The sequence below is a fragment of the Epargyreus clarus genome, unplaced genomic scaffold (assembly GCF_041222505.1).
Source record: "Epargyreus clarus isolate Ecla_fem2 unplaced genomic scaffold, WU_Ecla_fem_2.2 ptg000017l, whole genome shotgun sequence".
Classification (NCBI taxonomy): domain Eukaryota; kingdom Metazoa; phylum Arthropoda; class Insecta; order Lepidoptera; family Hesperiidae; genus Epargyreus; species Epargyreus clarus.
Genome location: NW_027332225.1, coordinates 4,813,517 through 4,838,597, shown reverse-complemented (window position 1 = coordinate 4,838,597; position 25,081 = coordinate 4,813,517). Strand labels below are relative to the sequence as shown.

The window sequence follows — 25,081 nt, the reverse complement described above, 5'->3', positions numbered from 1 at the left end:
GATTTTAACCCCTTTCAAAACGTCGGATTAACTCGAAATTTGGCATACTTATTAAGGACCGATGACAATTCAATATTTTAAACATTAATTAATAGTTTTGTACCATTGTCCTTATCAACATCCTCTGGATTAACGATTTTCGAGGCGAGATTTTTCAAACACCTTCAGCAAAGTTCATCGCAACTTTAGATTGCAAATAATTATTGCTATTTAGTTTCAATAGGCGTAACTTTTATATCGTGATTTTTAGTTTAGAAAATAAAAATGTTATTTCCCATAACTCAAATGTTCTGAAACATATCTATAATGCCCTCTTGTAGAATGATTTTTAGGATTCCGTACTCAAAGGTTAAAACGAAACCCTCTGCGGTCTGTTCGTCTGTCGTTGGGCTTTATCTCTTAAATCGTAATAGATAGACACTTGATTTTTTTACAAACGATGAATAATGGTGGTCGCTATAACGAGAAATACTAAAAATTAATAAATAATTATAGTTCAAAAAACTAAAAAACACGCTTTTATGATAAAATCAACTAAAAAGTAGAAAATAATTTTCAATCTAAGAATCAATTAAGGAACAGTAAATAGTATAATTGTGGAAAAAGTGTGGGGTGTTCCATTTATCAGGTTCGAAAAGCACCCGATTCTTAGATTCGATTTTTAGATTGAAAATTATTTTCTACTTTTTAGTTGATTTTATCATAAAAGCGTGTTTTTTAATTTTTTGAACTATAATTTTATCTTCTCGTAAAAGTGAAGAAAAGTGTTTTTGCGTATCAATTAAGGTTTCGCTAAAAGGTTATTAGAATCCTTTTAAACCGACTTCGTTTGTAGTTTATGCGCGCGTTTGTAATAATAGCTTACGGCGCGTAATGATTGTAGATTTAAAATAATGCTTTCCAAAATACAAAATATTATAGGTACTATACAACAAGGAGCACGTAACTCATTCATAATCTGTTTTTCGTACAGGTACACTTTAAAAGCATATCTTGAAGTTTTGACATGAAGATTATTAATATTCTTTTAACCTTTTACTAACTCAAGAAATGTTGTAGAATAAGCTCTAGATGACGTAAAAAATCCATTAATAAAATTTCATACATGAGACTTTATATCTGTACTAATATTGTAATATTATAAAGAGGTATACTTTACCATTACATCAGTAATAGACTTAACACTTGCACCCTAAACAGACCGTAAAAACAGACTTAATTTATTTAAATTTGAATTATTAGTGTTATTTGAATTAATTAATAATTGTCATGCAATCTTCGCCCGTAATATTGTTGGTTGGTTAATAAAAACAATAAATTATTTGACATTTAACTATTAAAGTTTTCTTTAATAATTAAAAGAATCTATAAGTCAGTAATTACATTCCACTCTCAAATAGTGATGTTGGACTCTGAACAGACTGATACGATTGAGTGAACAGAATCGTGGTCAGATTAATATTCATTTCACTAATCGGATCTGTCTCGGTTACCTGGATCCAAATATTGACAATGATTCCCAGTGAGAAGATTATCGGATTATCTCCGAAGTTAAGGTGTAAATATTGACAACTGTCCCCTTAATTTGATTAATTGGAGTGATATTATAATTTGAAAGAGGAAATGAATGTCTGTCTAACCTACGAAGAGATACGTAGTTCAAATTCGGCAGCTATTTTATATTATAGCAATATTCTTGCAATATATGCAACGATGCCCTAGTGGTAAAGAGACTCGGCCTCTTGATCGAAGGGTCCGAGGTTCAAATCCAAGGCATGCACCTCTGAGTTTTCAAAGTTATGTGCGTATTAGATATGAATTATCACTTGGTCAAACGGTGAAGGAAAACATCGTGAGGAAATCTGCAGCGCGGTGGACTGTGGCTTAATCCTTCTCATTCTGAGAGGAGACCCGTGCCCAGCATGTTGGTGATGATGGTATTGTTATTCTTATAGAAGCAGTTTTTTTTATCATTGTTGGTTGGTTAGACAAATGTCTTGGAGATACACTGTTTACGTTAGACATTACACTTAAACATAAGAACTTCGAACTTTAATTCTCAAGATAAGAATTATCATCTTCGTTATTTGTTATTTGAGTTTGACTGAGAACTGCATTGGACACTTGCCACTGAAAATCATGACTGAGCTCGTTACTCTCATTACAAATATAATCTTTATTTTCGTCAAATAAATAACTATCTTATATCTTGAATATCTTTATTGTCAACATTAAATAACTACGTTCAAGAGCAATGCAATGTTACGCTATTTTTGATAAAGACTGAAGATTAAGCCTTATAAGAACCTAATATTAAAACAATAGGCCAAATCCTTTCTCATTTAAGCTTCTTATTTTATGCTTTAAAGCATTCAGACATCCAATTACTTTTTATGTTGAGCACGTACATTTTATTTGAGTATTTGATTTAGACTGATTTAGATTTTTTAAGTTGTGTCTATATTTTAGTTTAAAATAAAGTTCGAATCAATATTTTTAGAAATACGTAATGAGTCTCGTCGGACTTTTTAAATGGTTTCCATATATATTTGTTAATTTTCTTTAAAAGTACGATACAACGTAAAGCCAAGATAAGCGTTTGTTTCCACAAAAACACTTTATTTAGGACCCGACTAAGTCTCTGGGGAAACATTGGGCTTGCAAGTGACAACTTGATGGATAGCCCTTCGTTGTATTTACACGGCATCTGTCAAATTAAATACGAAACACTAACACATTAGTAACAAGGACACGAATCACATATATTGGCCTTAACCAACAATAGGCATTCACCTTAACTAAATTTATCAGGAAGAAATCCGATTCCTCACCGCCGCCGCGCCGTGGGAACGCTGACTACGCACCTACGTTGCCACCTCATAGTCCCGAACGTGGGAATCACTCTGGGCGCTAACATTGCCCCAGCAAGTCACTTAGGATAGTTAGTTTTATTTTAGGTTAGATTTAATCCAAAACATGTAATATTCTGTTTTGATTAAATACATTTATATAAGTAATTCGGTCTTTCTGTATCCTGGCTGCTGCATCCCGACGCATTATATAACTCACATGTAAATAAAGTTTTCTATGCATGAATTGTTATTGTTATGTATGTTGTTGAATATTCGTAATATAACTTTAAGCATTGTAAGTGTAAAGAATCTATTTGTATACATCAGTCCTAGGAATCAGACTGATAGATTGAAACATTTAGGACCTGCATACCACTATGATTTAAAATATCTATAATGGGAATTTAAAACTTATGTGAAATAAGTTACACCTGTAGATAGTTTTAACATTCTTATAGAATTGTATAAATAGATGTTTTATTTTCCTTCTTAACTACATTAGTATCTCTCGTTTTTATCATAGATTCATCTCATCGAATTCTTTATATTACACTTAATAACAAAGCGCTTCATTAATAATATGTAAAAAATGATGGCATATAAAAACATAAAAGAATAAAGGGTCAATGTTATTATGAAAAGTAAGACAAGCCCATTGAGTTTTTTATTCTTCTTCATTTCAGTTGATGTATTTTAAGAAAAAATATAAATATAAACTGACAATTTGTAGGTCTCTACAAAATAAATGTATTTCATTTTATTTCATTCAACGACACATTTTCTTTAGACATCGTAATTGTACTACTTGACAAGTGTACTAATTAAATTTCTAAAACGTGTGCACCTCTTAAAACTAAGCCTTGACTTTTAAAGGTCAATCACCTATAATTTACTCCTTTGACCCGACCCAAAGTTTAACATAGTCAATCATGTTATTAATTATCCAATCAATTACAAAAGCGCTTTTTGCTCAAGAGTTGCCTGTCCAAATTACTTGATTAATTTGTAATCAGGAATAGCTAATTGCAATGTACTTATTACAGTTGGTGGTGGCACTCGGAAAATTGGAAAAAAATTCAATAAGTCAAATTAATAAGTCGATTTTCTGATAAATGAGAATAACTTTTTATTCTTTGGGAGCTCTTTTATTTTTCCACCGATAATAGAAATGGAGGAATTACCTATTTGATTAAACGTTAAAGAAAATCATTGAGAGGAAAACTACATGGCTTATATTTCTTAAAAATAGTTTTTTTTTATAATATAAGAGTAGCAGACGAGCATGCAGTCCACCTGATGGTAAGTGGCTACTGCCGCCCATGGACATCTGTAATCAACCCCAGATAGGATTAGATATTCCTACCTGAGGTTGGCCACACATGCGCCGCTACCCCTGAGGACTAAGCTGGAACGCCTCGGAAAAGTCTGTCTCCCTTACCACACCCTTCAAGCCGGAACACAGCAGCGCCTAACACAGCTGTTATTAGGTAGAAATATGTGTGGCGGTGGTGCTGCCGGAGTCGAACCACAAAGGGTTCAACCACCTTCAGTTTTCAAAGGTGTGTGAAGTCCGGTACCTGGCAAGCGCCGTGGGAAATGGAATAAACCGCTCTCACTCTGAGAGATCTGTGGCTGTGGGACGATAATTAGTTGACGGGATAATTCAGTAGGACTCCAAGCCAGTTTGGCGAAGAAAGTCACGAGGTCAGACTTCATAACTTTATATTTTTATACGGTTATATTTAAATTTGACTTTTATCTGAGTCATCTGAAATGTATACCAACGCCCTTAGTTTTAATGGCACTATAATTTATTGTCGGTGAAAATAATACTAACCTAAATTCTTCCGTCTTCATGCAAAAATATTCAAGTGCAAAGTAATTAAGTTTGTGACAGATAACATGTGAAAACATGTATAATCTGTTGCGCTGCAAAGTCGGTAAGTCATTTAAAACTTTGAAGAGCCTTTTTGAAGGTGTAAAACTCAATTACGGTTTATAAATGAAATTTTTCACCGGGCGTCGATAGCCAAATTTTAAAGTATAAAGAACAGGATAAAAGATGGTCAAAAATTTTACGAAAACTGAAATTGTGGGGATTACATTTTTAAGAAATCTATTTTGTTAGACAAACATCAAAAGAGTTCGTTTTAAAAAAGGGAAGACGGTGTATTAATATATCATTTATTATTATACATTTTGATGATATAATTATTATTTTGTTCAAAAATTTTTCAACTTAAAATACCTACCTATTTATTTTTCACTCATTAAGAAATGATAATTGTGATTTCATGTTTCATAAAGTTTTCAACATAGATAATCGTGAATTACGTAAAATTCTTGATGAAGACTGCAAATTATATGACACACACACCGCGACTTTTATTAGTTTGTCATAATCCAAACTAAGTAAGAAAAATTTACATACGTTTGAAGATCGAAACCCATTAAAGTTTAACCGTTCCTGTCCAATCTGATCAACAAGCTGTGAGAACGACATTCACGTATGTACCTACAACCATTCTCAGAAATACGATAGAAGCCGGTGTATCTCAGGGAATTGGAAACCATCTGGATGTTCAGTAAATTATAAATCACTGCTGAAATTACAGCGTAATAGTACAGAAATTCTATGTACACTTCTAGAACTCAACATCAATATAGGTGCCATAAATTGTAGATTTTGTCACGCTGATGTAAAATCGAATATATAATACTAAAACAAAGAACGAGAAATGATAAATGTAGTATTCAAAATATACTACACAACCGAACGCGTTAATTATGAATAAGAAAAAAGGTATACCTAACAAAATATTCTCGCAAAAGAGATATATTTCAATTATAAAAATAAAATAATGACTTTATCCTTATTTATTTGTAAATGTCATTTATTTAAAGGATTAATCAAACCTTTGGTAATTTGGATTGAGAAGGATATTAAAAACTGGAAGAAAAAATCTTCTTATTTTGTATACGCCTACGGAGTCACTTACAAATTGTCACCTATAATATTTTTTTCTCATACCTACCGGATCGGAACACGACCTCCACTGATAAAATCCGGTAAGAATCTCTGTCGGTTTGTCTTTTTTACATAATCTTTATACATATTTATACACATCATTTTGTTACACACAATTAATAAAGAGCTACATTATCATGCCTTACAGGTCTGTAAATCTTACCTGAATCCTGCTTTGAGTTCTTAGATATCTCGAAGAAGATACACGCGTAGCAGACGGTGATGATGATCAACGGTAAGAAGTACATGGCGACCAAACACGACACGTTGTACGCCATCTCTTGGTGGTGGTTCGCAAACGCCTCGAAGGACACGCATTGCTGGAACTCCGGTACTGTCGGATGGTGCATCACACGGAATACTAAGCTCTGTAACAAATTCAATAGTTGTAGAATTCCTTAATTACGGTGGCATTGAATATATTCTACAAACTATCTGTTACTGCTGTGTCTAATTTCTAAAGCGCCTATTTCTGCCTAACCTATTTCTGCTAGACGTATTTTGGTCACGCCCAGATAGGTACATATATCAAACTGGACTTTGTGCTGTGTTTACGCTACGGCTATACAAACGTTTGCGTTGGAACGTTTTGATATTGTACGAGTATTGGTTGGCCAAATGCAAATGTGATGGGCTTTGGACATATATTCAAATATAGGTGCCCCACAGTGCTCACAAATGTACCTGATTTTCCAAATGTAATTTATTTATTGCTAAATAGGACGGTTTCGTAGAACCAATTATACTAGTTGACACACACAAATTAATTGAAAATGTTCAAACATTTCCATGTCCACTTTCTATACGAAAATTAAACAAAAAAGTTATTAGTCCCGGATGTTGTACGGATTATATACGCTTAAACAGAAGGAGGTGTCAATCAGTCATTAGTTAATCATGACTTCTCAGATTAACAAAAAATAAACGTTAGACAATTATAGTATACGAGTATATGTTGATAGATGTAGTTACACACTTCTGGTTCGGTACGAGTAAGGTACACAAGAATCGGAAATCTTGTTAGGAAATAAATAACATTAACCAGTTTCCGTCGCGCGCAATATAAAGGGTAACAAAGTGATTGGACCCGGATATTATTTGAACTATATCCGGCTTATGATGAGGATGAGACATCAATCATCCATCAGTTAATCAATACTTGACAAAATGATAAATTGTTAGACATTTTATTTGTGTAAAGATGTAGCTACAAACTTCTGGTTCCATCGCGTCCAGCGCAACGACTAATTAAATAGGATTCATTTAACTTCCTTTACGGAAATCAGACAAAAAAGTGATGGGACGCGAATATAATATGACGGACGTACATATATCCGGCTTATACAGGATGACATTCAACATCAATATGTGGATAGATGTACGAATAGCTACTTGTAAAAACTTCTGGTCGATACAACTACCGTACACAAGTATTGGAAATCTTGTTACGAGTAAACCGGTTTTCGTCGCTGCAACGCAACGGCTAATAGGATTCCATTAAACTTTATATACGGAAGTCAAACATCAAAGTGATTGGGCCCAGACGATACTAGAGTCATACTCGTATGCCACTTGTATCGGATGAGACATCAATCAGTCATCAGTCAATCAGGATTTGACAAAATAATAAATTAAGTGCGACGCAACGGCTAATCGGATTCCATTAAATTTTTGCTATAAAAATCAACCATCAATATGATTGTACCCGGATATTTTATGAAGTATATCCGGCTTATACATTTGTTGAGAGCGGCGTAGACATTTCTAGACAGCGACGTAGACATTTGTAGACAGCGGCGTAGACATTTGAGACCGCGACGTCGACATTTGTAGTCTATATGCGGATAGATGTAATTACAAACTTTTTGTTCGATACAACTACCGTACACAAGTATCGGAAATCTTGTTACGAGCAAACCGGTTTCCGTCGCTGCAACGCAATGGCTAATAGGATTCCATTAAACTTTATATACGGAAGTCAAACATCAAAGCGATTGGCCCCGGATGTTACAGTTATATATAACTTATTCAGGATGAGGCAGTTTAAGGCGAAGGTCATCTATTGATAATGTCCTCGGTGTGTATTAAAAGGAGGTAGAACTCTTTGTTCGACAGCGGCGGACTAATAACAGCAGTATTAAGCGCTGTTGTGTTCTATTTTGAAGGGTGTAGTTAGGGAAACCGTGGTGTTCCCGCTTAGTCCTCAGAGATAGCGACGCATCTGTGGCCGACCTCAGGTAGAAATCTAATCCTATCTATAATAAAAAAGAATTGCTCTGACATTTTGTGACTATTTTTCTTATCACGAAAGTTTTAGAAGTAACAAAGATCATCTGTCTTAATATTAGTTATGTAATAATTATGTGTGCCTGAAATGTCAAGTTTGTACAAATATTGTACACATTAAATTATGATACCACGCTTAGAAAACTTAGGCTGTAGTTCAAAGTTAAGTAGGTGCTAGAGACGAAAATGTATTATGTGTGTATCTTTAACTCCGTCCAAAGGTTGTCTGGAAGAAATCGCTCATTAGCGATAAGACCGCCTTTTTGTATACCGTCTCTAATATTTTCTTATGTGTTCCTTGTATTGTGGTGTACAAATAAAGAGTATTTGTTGTTGTTGTTGTGCTAGAGACGAAAATATATGTTTTTTCAGCTACTTCAGATAATAATTTTCGTCTACGTTGTTATTGTAACCTACATCGATAAGGTAAAAGGTATATTCAAACTTTTTCAAAGGAATTACGTAACTTTGCTCAGACGATTTTGATTATTTGCTGACTATTCTAAGAAGTATGGAGCTTTATTTTGATTTGAAACTGTAGGTAATAAATATCACACTTAAGCTCTTAGTACACTTATGTGATACTAAATGGTCATTTGGTTCACATTTGGATTTGTTACTTAGATTTTAAAATAAAAATATTATATGAATGTGGGAATGGAACGTAAGAAAGAATAAAACGGATTGCATGTGGATGTCTGATTGAATGACAGGAAGGAGTGAGCGGTGACAGTGGTGTGAATGAGGGATATAGGAGAAGGGCGAACGACGGATATAAATATCACAGATATAAAGAAAGACTGTTGTAAGAAGTGGAAAATAAGAATTACGAAGAAATAAGTGTTTTTTGACTTCTTCTTCGAGATCCCGAATACTACATGAATAATATTATTTTAGTAAGTTAATCCCAAGAACGGACTGAACATTTACTTATATATTTTTTTTTACTTGTAATAGTTACCTGTGGCATACTGCACAGTAGAGCGATGAACCATGCAAAGGACAGCATCATCTTACTTCTCTTTCGCGCTACAGCTAAGCGCAGTGGATATAGAACGGCAAAGAATCTGTAACAGAAGAAAATAGTACAGCGCATTTGGTTGAAAAACTTCTTATGGCCCACAGTTGGGCAAATTTTCCTCGCTACACAGAAAATCCTCCACAAGGTCTATGATAAGATTTAACGGGTGCTCTGAATGATATGCTAATATTTGTCTAGATGTGTAAGTATTCAAGACAAGTATTACTATTTGATGACTAACTGTACAGGACGTACTGTATGCTAATACTTGTTTAGATGTGTAACTCTTCAAGATATGTATTACTATTTGATGACTAACTGTACAGGATTTCCAAAGTTTCTCATACTAATACATACTCAAGAAACAACTAGAATATATACCTACTAGTATACGAGTATTAAAACTGACTGGAAATTTGCATTATTATACAAAAGTTTCAAACATTGTTACACACAAATATGCTTTGCTGTCAACAACACACTATCAAATAACCAACTATGACATATTCAATTACAATATATATTTTCTAGAGAAACATTGAACAATTAACAATTATTGTAAAAATCAAAAACACGCCCGTTAAAAAAATAATTAACTGAAAAGGGATGTATTTTATTCCAAGTCTCTAACAATTTAGGCGAATTCAACATCTCATATGTTTAAATTCATCAAGCCGTTTATGCTGTAGGGCATGTGAAACATACAAACATACAAATTACATAAGTAACAATCGGGTAAAAAAATAATAATTCGCCAATTACGAGTCGAAGTCGCACATGGAGGCTTCCGTACATCCGTAAATGTTCATTATTTTATACTTATTTTTATTCATTTGATTATTTTCAACAATACTTTGTTATATGACACATAAATAGATGGCGTTGGGATGATGATGAATGATACGTAAACAATGTACAATATTAGTAATAAAATTAAATAACTATATTTAAATATATTGTGGTTCTTATTTGTATTTACTATAATACCAGTTATATTATACCAGTTATATTAATGGTTATCAGGATTGTAAAAATTTCAACCGTCTTGCTAGTACAGTTTAACAGTTAGATTGAAAAATGCCGAAAAATACCGGTTTGTTGTATGGAGACCCCCTTTAATATTCAACTTTATTTTATTCTTAGTTGTTGTTATTTTGTTGTTATAGTGGCCAACGTTATGCGTCCTCTGTAAAAATTTCATGTGTCTATCTATTACGGTTCCGGAGATAGAGCCCTGTGACAGACGGACAGACAGCGAAGTCTTAGTAATAGGGTTCCGTTTTTACCCTTTGGGTACGGAACCCTAAAAACGGTTTTATAATGTCAAACCTGTTAGTTCTACACTCTAAGGTTTAAAATATTTTTAGAATATAAAGCTTTTTAATATAGTCTACCTCTGAACAAGTTCATACATACTTCATGTACACATTTCTTTGAGATTATTAAGGATGCTCTCCTTAGTAATATTCTCACGTATTCTTTCATAATAAAATAACGCAGAGGACGCTATTTTTCCTCACCGTTAAAGCATAATAATATTAAACCGTACGCTACACCTCCGTGGTTCAACTTATAGTTATTTTTATGTACAATCATCATTTAGGGTTGCGTACCAAAAGGTCAAAATCGGAACTCTATTACTAAGCCACCGCTGTCACTTCGTCTGTCTGGCCATCTGTCCCACTGTCGCAGGTCTGTTGAACCATATTAGATAGCCACTTATTTTTTACATAGTATGTATAATGGTAGTAGGCGCTTTAATAACAAATAGGTACTAAAAATAAAAATGCTTGAGAATATTTGGGGATCGCCATTCAACATACCGCTATATTTCTCTTTATCTATTGAACCATAATAGGAATATTTACAGTTAAAATTTTCATAATACATTTTCTTCTATGACTGCTATAATAACAATCCTAAAAAAACTTAAAGAAAAATGGTTTTGTCCTCCCTGTATGAATTCTTCTCGCACTTGGCCAATTTTCAATATCTTCTTAACAATCTCAGAGACTACTAAGTATTTATTAATCTTATCATATTTCCAAACATTTCATTGTGACGTCATCACGCTCACGAGCTCTCAAGTTGCCACGAAAAGCCGATAAGCCAAAAATTCGATCCCAAGCATTACATGCTAGAATCATACTGTTAATCTTATTTGTTTTGTTAGCTCTTTACGGAAACCGTAACAGACTCACGTGCATTACTAATTCTATTTGAGCATTCTAACTTCTTCACTGAAAGTCCTCTGAGTGTTTTTAGTTCCCCACTAATGCAATTACAAGTTTAGGTTAGATTCCCATGACGCTACTCGCCGGGGCGTAGTGTGGGTTAAAGCCACCGGAGGCGGAAGTTTAATTCGCCGCTCCTTACGAGGTCACTTAGCTATGAACGAACTAATATTGCAAATGGGAAAGCGAGTTTGTATGTTTGTTTATTTGTTTGCTAGCTTTTCACGCCTTTACAACTAAATCAATTGTCATGTTTTGTACACAAGTGGTTAGAGGTCCAGGAAAGGAAATAGAGTATATTTTGTCAAATAAAAGTACTGTTCCCGTGGGATAGATAGTCTCTTTCTAACTTCTAACCGCGAATGATGCCTCGGGTATAAACCAGTTTTGAATATTTCGTTGTCCATTCATTATTGTATCACTACTGGCATGTCTCTCTTTTCAGAGTCTAAGTCTACTCTAGTTATTTTCTGATACGCATGTAACTTTCGAAAATCAGAGGTGCCTATTCGAAGTTTGGACCATGAAATAAAAAGCCTGAAATCAAACCACTAGACTCTACTTTCTTAATGGCATTAATCTATAACAAGCTCAACTTTTATAGCACTTTAATACCGTTCACAAGACCGGAAACTAAATTAAAGTTACGAAATGTTTGTTTGTAATCAATTTAACAGAGACAAACAAATTTACGGTTATATAAACAAACGTATTTAAGTCGTGTAAAAGTTACGATTCGAACAAAAACTAAAACAGAATTTATTATCTCCCTAACTTTGCACCAGATTTACAAATGGCTATCTATCATGGTCCTTACGAACTTAGTGTACCAACTCAACGTACCAGTTGTCTTAGAGTCTTTAGAGTTTGCTACTTTTGATTTTATGGGTTGTCGTCTTCAACCCATTACTGTCCCACTGCTGGGCACGGGTCTAATAATCCACAGATCTAGTAATCCCTCTCAGAATGAGAAGGATTAGGCCATAGTCCACCGCGCTATCAAAGTACATATTGGTAGACTTCAGATACCGTTAAGAACCTTTTCTTAAGATTTCTCGGGTCTGCAGGTTTCCTCACGATGTTTTCCTTCGCCGTTAAAGCAAGCGATAATTAATTTCTAATACGCATATAATCTTGTAAAATCGGAAGTGCGTGCCTGGGAGTCGAATCTCGGACCCCTCAACCTGGAGGCAGAGTTTTAACCGCTAAGCTAACACTGCTAGGTTATTCACGCCAGATTTCAAACGGTTATCTATTTATTTACATTATTACGGACTTATTATCCCAATCCAAAATATCCGATGTCGCTAAATCGTTAGTTTGCTAGATTTGATGGGTTATGCGATGGCTATAACAAATGAGGTCGTTTACCTGATGTTAAGTTATTGCTGCTCATTTACACTAATGGTTCATTAATTATAAAGGGACTGTAGTCCTTCCTGGATTTGTCACAGATGTTACCACCGAGAACTAAGTTTAATAACTCGTAAGTACCATAACTCACCTTTCCAAGAAGACAGGCAAGATGATCACCTTTATTTTTTGACATATCGATAACTTAATTCGCAAATCAGCCAACTCCATTTTTTGTCCAAATGTTTTTTTATTTATTTTGATATCGTTCAACGCCATTTACTATCAAAATAAATAAAAAAAAACACTTTGACAAAAAGTGGAGTTGGCTGATTTGCAAATTAAGTTATCGATATGTATTTACAGGTTTTTAACCTCATCATCATTATCATCATCTACCCATTACTGTCCCACTGATGGGCACGGGTCTCCTCTCAGAATGATAAGGAATAGGCCATAGTCCACCGTGCTGACCAAGTGCCAATTGGTAGCCTTCACATACCTTCAAAAACTTTTTTATAACATTTCTCCATAATCCATATTTCTTCACGATGTTTTCCTTCACTGTTTAAGCAAGTGATAACTATCTACTTTATCTAATGATAATATTCAGTTACGTTCAAAACACGATTATCTATCATTTCTTCATAGTCAAAACAGTATATTCCTACTGTTAGTCAGGTAGTCAAACAACTGCATTAGACAGACTAAAAGTGTACATAGAGGGTTCTAAGATTACAAGAGTTTTTCCATTACTTAGGATAACAGACGCTGTTGAAATATAATATTTAACTTACCTGTCTAAAGAGATGCACACGAGTACATTTGACGACAGGTACAAACCGAAGGCTCGGAGTACTAGAAACACTTTACACGCCAGATTACCAGCCAGCCATGCATTTGTGGTTCGCCATCCGATCTGCAAAAAATATAAACATTTTAGAATATCCATAATTACAATACAATTAAAAAATATTTAAACAAAAACTTTTTGAGTTGTCTGAACTATGAAACATTGTAAACGAGTTCCCGGAATGACTATTTAGGCCTGTTTTGTCAAAAATCGATTAAAAATATTATAAAAAGAAAAAATATGCTAAGCGTCTGGTAATTATGGACACTAACTATATTTTAAAATAAATATTGTAGTTATTTCAATTACAATTACTTTGCAGGAAGCATGATCCTCTCCTCTCTGATTTTGACCCATATTTTGATACTAGTGATTACAATACAAACGAAAAACCCGACTGGTTAAAATTATTAATTAATGGAAAAGGGAAGTAATGTATAATCCATCATCATAGGGTCGTAGGACGTATTAAAGAGTGAGACTTACAGTCATATGCTTGAAAAATATAATTGAGTAAATATGGGACCAAATTGTATGATCATATGTTGTCATTATTTTTCACTGTTTAAGCAAAGCCTAGAATAAAAGGAATAAGTTGTAAGTTTCGAATTAAAAAACATCCATTATATTTTTTGTTTTCACAAATGAACACGTAGGGATAATCATGACTGTGTTGGCCTTAATAAAGGATACAAAATACATTACTCTCACTATTTTCAGGACACCGTACGAATTCGCACAATAACAAACACAACAAAACCCCAAACGCTGCTATAATATAGAGATTACAGTAGCTACAGAAAATAAAATTCTTTTCTTTCGTCTTAATTAAAAGTATACGTGGAATACCGAAAAAAGGTGTTGTTAGGTATCGAATAATATCAAGTAGAGATTTTCGAAACAGCTAGACTATAAACTTAATTAAATTTTACAAAGCTTTACATTATTAGCTAGATCTTTAATAGGCCCCTATAAGTACGTAATTAAATGAAGATTCTATAACTTTCTTGTAGATTCCAAGTGTGTACTTATAATAAAACTTATAATAAAACTTCTAGGAAGCCGTCAAAATTTGCCATCGGACTATTATGGGGAGGGCTCTAAATTTAAAGAAGATCGCAATAGTAAGCATTTTCATAACCCTAAAACAAAAATGATTCTATATAATAGCATGGTTCGTAGTATTCTGGAATATAATTGCATTATTTGGAGACCGCATTACGCTACGCATACCTTGAGGCTCGAACGAGTACAGAAACGTTTTCTGTGGAACCTGGCTTATTCTGCCTGTATTACGAAAAAAATAACATCTTATAATGAGAGGCTGAAATTCTTCAAAATCATTAGTCTTGAGAAGCGCAGAGACATCTGTGCTATAAATTTTATGTTCAACATCTTAAAAAATAAAATCGATTGCTCAGAATTATTATCAGAGTTTAGTTTTAGAGTTCCGATTCGATACCCTCGTAAGCAAATAGACCATCTCGTAATACCAATCAGAAGAACAAAATTAGGTACTAACTCTCCATTAGTGAAAATGTTTAAACTATTTAACAGCCTTAGCGAATTAGATATTAATCAAGATTCATTGACAAAGTTTCGTAACTCAGTAGAATTAAAATAATCAAAATTGTTATTATTACGTTGTCAATTTGTTTAGAGTTGCAGTGTACGATGAAGTTGGTACGTCTTTCCTTTTTTGCACGATGAGTTTATCTGTAAGTAGCTGTACATTTTAGACTTTATAACTAAAGATATATAGTTTGTAAGGAAGATGTTATTAATGTACAACTGTTGATAAACCTGAATAAATTAAAAAAAAAACTTAAGATATAGGAGAAACTAAACTGTCGGCATCAATTCTGAAAGTCTACTTATTAACCAAACTAAATATTAAGACATGCAGGGAGACTGAAAGTTTATTATTACATAGGAGATATATAAATTTGTATGTAAAATAAAAAGATACATTTTGAAAATTTAAAAAATCTAGATTTTTAGAGCATTGGGATCAAATATATGTATGCAGAACCCATATTATTTTTTCAATATTTGTAGGTACAAATCTAAGAAAAATAATATGGATTTGCGTAATAAGAATGTTTAAACAGCTGGTTCCGTATATATAGACCTTATTTATTTTCTTGAGATTATACGTACTTAAATATTTCAGCATGACTAGGACGTATGAAAATATCCAGAATACATGCATAAAGCCTTATTCAAACATAGGCTAACAAACCCTGCCATAACAGAATACATTTACGAAGATAAATTTCCGACATTTTTTGATGGCAAAGTGGACATTCATCATTCGTACAAATGAAAGCCACGCCAGATAGATATGAGTATGCAAATAAATGTGAAAAACGTGGTTGTGGTCGTATGTTGTTCAGCCTTACGTAAATAATCTTGTTATTAACATATTCAAAGTCTTAGTTGAGTTTTAAAAACAAATTATAAATCTGCTGACTTACATTTAAGTCATCAAGACTGGCGATTAGTAATCGGTTGCAAGGGGCATACCATCTTTTATAAACCATCATAGTTCTGGAAACTTTTATTTAAATATTGCATCAACATTATTTCGTTTCGTACCACGACCGCCTTAAAAGAGCAAAATATTCCGTCATACGCAGTTGAAAAAACTTAAACTCTTATTAATTTTTCGCTTATCCATTGTATAAAACCAACTGAAATTGTCATATTTTGCTTACAAAGTTAAAATTCCTGCAAAAAAAGAATGAATAATTTCGACCGACATAATACAAAACTGCTTATTGTAATATAATAAAAACAATGTTACTTTAACAAGGTCGTGGTACGAAATTTCAATGTGTGCTTAAAATAATATTGTTTTAAGAGATGGTAGTAACCCCCAGGTTCTAAATAACAGATGACAAAATTTTGTACACTTTCAGAAGCACCAACGCCATAACTATTTTCTGCCTCGAAACAATAACATTAAAGTGTACTTTAACATAGAAGAATGTGACCAAATATTCTCACACAAGTGACTCTGTACCTATAAATAAATGAAGTATAGTTAAGCGTTTACTGTGGCCGACTTTATATAATCAAATCAATTTTTTATTCAAAATAGGTGCTTTACAGAGCACTTTTTGAATGTCAATACAACTACCACCACTTCACAAGGTGTTTCGTTGTGGAAAAGAAGCGGCGAAAGAAACTCCATAACACACAACTTTTAAAAAAATGTTTTTACAATGTTAAACTTAACCGAATGGTACATGTGGAGCTGGAACTACTTCAGACCACACCGTTTTGTCAGTTAAATAATCACTTAGTTTATAGTACGCTTTTTTACATAGCGTTTGTTTAACGACATGTTTGAACTTTTTTTCTGTGAGATTAAAAATGTGGACAGGTATTTTATTGTAGTAGCGAATATAGAATCTTAAAATACGAGTGTGTGAACGCCGCGCACGAATACCGGTGCATAATTATTTGAATGGCAATTAGCAATTAACCGCATCAAATATCGATCCAAAACATTGGAACAATTATTATTAATTACGCGCATTAGTCATTAAATGTCGTTCAGTCAAACGGTATTGAAGCTTAACAACTAAGTGTATACGAACATAGATACAAAAGGAATCATGAAAAACAAGAAGAAATCATTTACTGCAAAACTATTTTTATTTCTGTTTAAATGGAAGCTGCAAACAAGGTCGCTGCCCACATAATATCGGCTTCAAAAAGCATAATCTTCTCTTTGCAACTCATTTATGAAATAAAAATAGGTAGTAAGAATAAAAATAGGTAATAAGTATAGGTAGTATTGAAACAAGTAATAAAGTGCGAGATGAACTCACAGACGGAGGGTTCCGTAACATCTGGTTATTTTTAGGATTTGTTAATTTTGTTATTATACCAGCTATAAAAAGTACATGCGCTATGAAAATGTAAAGTGTATTTCTACTTAATGTCAATAGTTAGTACACAAAGTGATGAAAAATACCGGTTTCTTGAATGGGGATCCCCTTTTAATATTAAGTTTTTAGTAGGTATTTGTTACTATAGAGATGATAAGAATAAGCAATCTGTAAAAAAATCAAATGTTAATGTATATTACTCGTATGTTCAAGAAATTTATTTCTTCTTAGCTTTCACGTGACAGACGGACAGACAATGGGGGCTTAGTAATAGGTTTCCGTTTATTCCCTTTAAGTACACTTTAAGTAACCCTAAAACACTCTGCCACCTTCAAATAAATAAGATTAAGAACAGCGTAATTAGTTCTTCACAAATTGTTGTAATGAATGAGGATAGTGTGCTCCAAAATCCGTATCCATCGTAACAGGAGAGGTATAGCAATTAACCTACTTCAAAATAGGTACTCGTATACTTATACCCATTTTGTATTACCCTAAAAAGGACTCTATTCATACAAACATAATATACTAGCAGACAAAGAAATTGGGCCACTTTTATTGCTACCGTATTATTTATCTTCATATTTTGATTTTTCTCAAGTATTGGTACTAAAATAATGTGTTACGTAAAGATGACACATTTAAGTTAAGAATTATCGAAAAAAATGATTAAAATGTAACCTTAAATCATTTTTTCAAGCAGTCCAACGACTACCAATTTAGTATTGGTACCTATTTTTTTGTCTGCTAATATATTTTCTAAGGATTTGACTCAATTTATTAGATACAACATAAAAAGTCACTGTTATAATTAGTATCAAAATTCAACGAATTTAACGCTTATAATATTAAATTTAAATAATTATCTTCAGTATAATATAGAAACAACTTGTATAATTATACTGTACATAATATGAACGTAGGTGTTAATTAATTTGTCCCTGTAGTTCCGGGACCAGAATAGGGCTAAGGTATCCTCTGCCTGTCGTAAGAGGTTGCGGACGGCAAGATTGGGAGCTCAAACCGCCCGGCCAGCGACCCCAGGAAGGACGGCGGTATGTGTGGTCGCATACCGTCGTGCACACCAGACGGTGTAGTGAGCATCAAGCTCATCTGGGCGGCGCCCGGCGGGGCACAGCGCTAAGAGGACTCCGGTTGCGTTCCGTTGGAGATCCCGGAGTCCTCTACGCAGCGCCGAGGACGGCCACCTGGGGGGTTTTAGTGCGGTAAGACTCCCACATCACCCTGTGTCGCTCCCACGACACCGGGTACCTATTGAAGGTTTCCCCCTCGTTAACAAAAAAAAAAAAAGGTGTTCATTAATTAATAAAAAATAGATACTGTGTATAAGTACTACGTACGAGTAATGCAGGTTTTTTATAATTCTTGTAAGGGTATAATTTCATTACAGTACTTTTTAAATTTTTATATTACGAGTAGTATAAGTCTATTTCACAGAAACAAATACAAGGGTCTATTTAATAGCTGCTGAATATAAAGAAAGAAGAATAGATATTGCATTGTTAAGAGAATAAGATATCATAGAATGGATTGCCAGAGGAAATAAAGAATAGAGTTGTTATTGAATCTTTTATTATATAAAATAGTCTTTTAGGAATAACAAGCTTATATACTGAATTACTTATGTACTGAATAAGCAAACCAACATGTAGCCACCATATAGTAAGCTAGTGTGGACTATGGACATCTTTAATCAATCCCAGATAACACTAGATTCCAACTTGAGGTTGGTAATATATGCGTAACTACTCTTGAGAACTGAGTTGGAAAGCCTCAGATAAGTAAGTCTCTTACCACACCCTTAAAAACGAAACACAGCAGCTCAACATTGCTGTAATAAGCCAGAAATAGGTCAAATAGGTGTGGCGGTGGTGCCTCCGGAAATGAACCAGGGTTTTACCATCTTTTGCATTTTTTAATAGCGTATAATATTTTTTATCCACTTAAATATTTCTTACTTCGATACGATTCGTTACGCTACTCAAACTTTTTCAAAAAAAATATTGGTCCTTTCTTTTCATTCAACATGAAAATTTAGAATGTTGTTCCTATAAAAGTTTACTCATGTTATGCCGAAGGGAAATCGCTTTTTAATATGGACGACCGGGCTTCGCTTGACGACTTAAGTTCTTTCAGCGTCAACATTTCCAATAAAAAATATTATATTACGTAAAATACGCTCTTGAGGTAATTACGTCAATGGTACCTCAAAGGGCCGATAATATGAAAGTATATTAGCCGTAGATATTCATTTAAGTATTATATTTGTGGTCTAATCTAAATAAAATGAAGGTGGTAGAACCCTTTGTGGTTCGACTCCGGCGGCACCACCGCCACACCTATTTCTACCTAATAACTGCAGTGTTAGGTGCTGCTGTGTTCCGGTTTGAAGGGTGTGGTAAGGGAGAAAGACTTTTCCGAGGCATTCCAGCTTAGTCCTTAGGGGTAGCGGCGCATCTGTGGCCGACCTCAGGTAGGAATATCTAATCCTATCTGGGGTTTATTACAGATGTCCATGGGCGGCAGTAGCCACTTACCATCAGGTGGACTGCATGCTCGTCTGCTACTCTTATATTATAAAAAAAAAATATTTGTAATATGCAATTGATACGCATCATAAGCAAAATGAAAATTAATACAGTGGATGAAGTGCAATTGTAATAATATAATATTCATTAATAATATTATAATGCGTAGATTATGTATCGTTGTTAGAAATAGCTTATGCTTCGCTTATTTGTAAATTTACCTAAATCAAATACACAACTAAAACTATAACAATATTAGGTCAACTTTTCAAATGTACCTAATTTAATTCAGTGATTTATTCCATTGGGACAAAGCAACAAAAGTTTCTAGGTCTAGACTATTAAACAACAAACAACAAACAACAAAGAAGATATCTGATCTGATATCTGATATCTGAAGATAGATCTGGGGGTCAGAAGGATGATAGGCGTGGTCCGGCGACCAGACGTGTATAAAGATGTTAACTTATAGTATATCTATGCCAGAAACGTACTATTTTCGAAAAAATCAGACAAAGGAAGTTCATAGTGGAGACACTATAGATTTCATACAGTCGATTGATATAGAAACAAGGTTTCACTGTTCCATTGCAGATATGCTCCAATTTATTTTCAGAGAGAAATGTCACGGAGCGGGCATCAAACGCATTTACCCAAGGGCACTCTGTATCAGGAGATCACATTTTTACTTGGTTACGTAGGAGCTCACCCGCAACTCTGTAGAATAAAATCACAGGTAGAGTGGAAAGAGGTTGATATGTATTATTTGCTCATGATTCGTTCGCCGCGTATGCGGGCTGGACTTTCGAAGCCGCTGCGATTTATTGCAGTGGACGCGATTCCACTAGTTGCCCACTAGTGAAGTAGAAACCGCAGTTATCTGCCACCGCGAAATTAAATCGCGCCATGAAAATGGCAACTATAGCGATATAGCTGAAGGTGGTAGAACCCTTTGTGGTTCGACTCCGGCGGTACTACTGCCACACCTATTTCTACCTAATAACAGCAGTTTTAAGCGCTGCTGCGTTCCGGTTTGAAGGGTGTGGGAAGGGACACAGACTTTTCCGAGGCATTCCAGCTTAGTCTTCAGGGGTAGCAGCATATTTGTGACCGACCTCAGGTAGGAATATCTAATCCTACCTGGGGTTGATTACAGATGTCCTAGGGCGGCAGTAGCCACTCACCATCAGGTGGACTGTATGCTCGTCTGCTACTCCCATATTATAAAAATACGAGTATATATCGCCTCCGCACTCGTTGGAGGGTGAAAAAACGCTCCGTCAGTTTTAAGTCTTAGGGTGAAAGGAAGGGCGTCTTACTCCAATGCATGTAGCAACTTAAAACACGTAGTTTTTGTCATAATAAGAATTTTCAATTTTCAATAAGTAAGAAGTCAGGCAAATTTGCGAATCATAATATCATCTCTTTAAGCATTCGCTGCAGTAATTTTCTATTGCTTTTGGTTAAGTACGGTTTAAAAATACGTTCATATTCTACTGCAAAATTAATACCAACGAAAATATTTTCTTACCTCATAACGAAATATTCGTATGCTTACGAGCGAAAATGTAGTTAAATCTACATTAATTACTGTATGTGAATGTACTAGCGAAACAGAACCCAGTGAGTGAGAAAATTGTTTGCAGTTTTCGTTTTTAGGAATGTTTTTTCACTTTGTGCAACACAGGAAATTCAAAATAAAATTTGATAGAGCTTTATGTCTAATTTTGACGTCGAAGAATATGAATATGTTGTACCATTTTCAACTAATTTCTGTATCTTTTTCCATTATGATTATTCCTGCGGATTTAGACCATAGTCCATCACGCTGACCAAGTATCTACGAGATGACATAATATGTACACAATGACCCAATACACTCACCGCATTAGTAAGAAATTATCATTTAATTTTACGGGAAAGTAAAAAATCGTGCGGAAACCTACATACATGCCAGGGAATTTAAAAATATAATCATCATCTTAATGATGAGTTTAAAAATATAATCATCATCTTAATGATGTGTGAAGTTTACTACTTTGTGCTCCGTCAATTTTTCCAAACCCTTTTCAAATCAGAGGAAAAAGCCCGTACTTCAGCACTAGGACGCTGTAGTGAAGTAGTTTAGTAGATTCACTATGTTGATGATAAGTACATAATACATGATACATGATACTTTTAGAAACTCTATGAAAAATTCTCAGACAAACTTCACACTCCTCGCATAACTACGTGAAGAATTTCCTGGCACATGAAACTTCGGATAGCTTTTAAAATATCATCGAACATTCTCAGAAATATAATTCACGCAACTAGGAACACTTTATGAAAAATTTATCATCCTATTAATTTCTCAGGATTTTGTTTGCATATTTTGTTGGAAATCTTTGAAGATTTGGCACAAGTGACTCGACGGGTTTTTCAATAAGGTTCTTAACAATAGACGGATTTTTCGGAGTGACCACAATTGATAAACGATCTTCAGAAATCTAATAATGGAGAAAAATGTGACAATAATTGTGGTCGGCGAAGAGGGCTTAAACTCTCTTAATTGTTGTCCGTGATCGAATCGCAGTTGAGATATACATTTTCCCTTGGTTTGTTACAAAAGAAACTTCCTGAGGAAACCTTGCTTAAGAGTTCTCGAGTTTTAATGGAGTGTGAAGTATATCGAGCTTCTCTTGCCTGATGCATTATAACATCAACCAGTTTAATTTTAAGTAAACACTTGTGCTCAACTGAACAGCAGGAAGGTATTATATTCATTGTATTTATTTAATAGCCACTTAAATTTGGTTTTCGTAGGCCACTTTTTCGATGTTTTAAAAATGACGAATATGTTCAAAATGGCTTAATATCGAGATACTTACTAACGTTTTAATATAATCCATGTAATTTAATTGTTGTGTAATAATTCTACTCAAAAGTCATGATTACAAATTTACGTATTTTGTATCTCCCTTATTGAAAAAATAAATTTATATATTTCATACATAGGCATATTTATTTCATTAAAGTAACAAGAAAGTATACCTGATGGTAACTGATCAGTGTCATCAACGGACATCATCATCATCATCAACAACCCATTACTGTCCCACTGCTGGGCACGGGTCTCCTCTCAGAATGAGAACGATTAGGCCATAGTTCACCGCGCTGGCCAAGTGCGTATTGGTAGACTTCACATACCTTTGAGATTTTTTTTTTATAAATCTCTCAAGTATGTAGGTTTCCTCACGATGTTTTCCTTCACCGTTTAGCAAGTGATAATTAGTTTCTCTCTTCCATCAACGGTCATCTGTTATCAAGTCCATATAGAACAGGGGTACTTGAAACCGATCACGGATGGACTCCTGAAGTCTAAGCTGGTCGCCTCATATAAGTTAAGCCCAACTCCACACCCTTCAGCTAAAATCAAAAATTGCTTCGCGCTAGACACTGGAGTGCCGTTGTACTTCAAGGTGCATATTAGTTCTATCACCTTTCGCATACAGCAGTATGAAAATTTGTAAACAAAGGACAGATGCCTTAATGAATAAAATATTTCACAGGAAACATTGCTCTACTAAAAGGTCAAAAGGAGTCAGTAATATATCGGTTTTCTTTATTATTCACATAAATATTACGCATAATTTTCGAATACTATATTTTAGAAGAAGTGCCAATAACTATTATCAATTTTCACATGGAATTGTTTCAGTTATTTATGTATCTAATTTGAAAAAACCTATTGTATAATTCTTGAATGTATGTCTATTCGTTTGGGAAATAAAGAAAGAATCTTATTTATTCCAGAAAATTGAAAAACATAGTACTTGCTATATATAGATCAGTTGTTAACTGGAAAAGAAACACAAAATAAAAAATAAAAATGTAATAAAAATAATATTTTTAGCTAATCTTGAATTAGGTTCATGGGACGTTAACGTTATTTTACAAAACTTTTAAAATACTTTGTAATAATACAAACTACTTTTTCCGGAAAAAATAATTCCATTTTTTTACATTTAGAAACCACTACCGAAAATATCTAACTAAACAAAGTACAAACCTCTAAAGGTATAACAATGAACGTGACGATCAAGTCAGCAACCACCAGATGAGTCATCAGAAGATTGACTCTAGACTTTCGTCTCCTCGATCGCAGAAGAGACACAAATACAGTCACATTTCCTGCTGCCCCAATAACTAACAACACGCTGTATATAGCGACAACAAAACCTTGGTCGGGCACCGGTATTGAGGTCTCCGAAGGATGCGCTTCAGTTCCCATTAACACTTCACTTGTTTCATCGTGGAAATAATCCCAGAAACGACGGTCTATGTCCAATACGGTTGAAGTTATGGTTGTTATATTATCCATTTTGATACATTGAAATATTTTTAATTCACAACTATTTGTTGCAAGTTTATTAATTATTATTTAACATTTTAATCACACTTTTAATTTTTTTAACACTTGTAACGCTGTCATTTTACTAAAATACATCATTATTTACATTTTAAGTAAGGATTTTGCGTAATACAATCGACGCTTTTAAAGTTAATTTATTAACCTACTTAGCCCATTTGTAAAGTGAACATAAACACAGCGAGAACTTTTAGTAAACTACGGAGCTTCGCGTAGCGCGTCTACGAGTGCGTAGCAGACGGCCGGCGTAGTGCGAGTTGCAGACTCAATGACGGATCCAGCGAGCGCTACGAGCTGCGCAACCTCTGCTGTTCATTCAGCGCTTAAAGATGAGAAACTTTTACTAATTGTAGATTTAATTTTGATATGAACTCTACTCTAATCTAACCTACTAACCCTATGATTGTAATTTATGGGGTTTTATTCAGACAGCGGCAGACAACGAAGAAATAAAGTTCCAAACCTTTGGATCTAAAATATAATACTAAAATCAACGTATCCCTATTTTTTTGCATCATAGATATCAGAAACTCATTTACAGACTGAAACACCTAGACACGACATTAATCTAAATTTATTCATAAAATGGAATTGG

At 34.1% G+C, this 25,081-nt stretch overlaps 1 protein-coding gene across 1 annotated transcript in view; it reads right to left on the bottom strand.

Annotated features, from left to right (window-relative positions):
* Positions 1 to 24,438, bottom strand: part of NGR-A28 (neuropeptide receptor A28) — a 31,955-nt gene extending 7,517 nt beyond the window's left edge. Inside the window, exons 1-4 of the mRNA XM_073082266.1 lie at positions 24,127 to 24,438; positions 13,572 to 13,693; positions 9,128 to 9,233; positions 6,044 to 6,248 (exon numbers count right to left, since the gene is read on the bottom strand). Of these exons, the coding sequence (XP_072938367.1) occupies positions 6,044 to 6,248; positions 9,128 to 9,233; positions 13,572 to 13,693; positions 24,127 to 24,438 (745 nt within the window). The remainder of the gene's footprint in view (positions 1 to 6,043; positions 6,249 to 9,127; positions 9,234 to 13,571; positions 13,694 to 24,126) is intronic.
* Between the last annotated feature and the right edge of the window lie 643 nt (positions 24,439 to 25,081).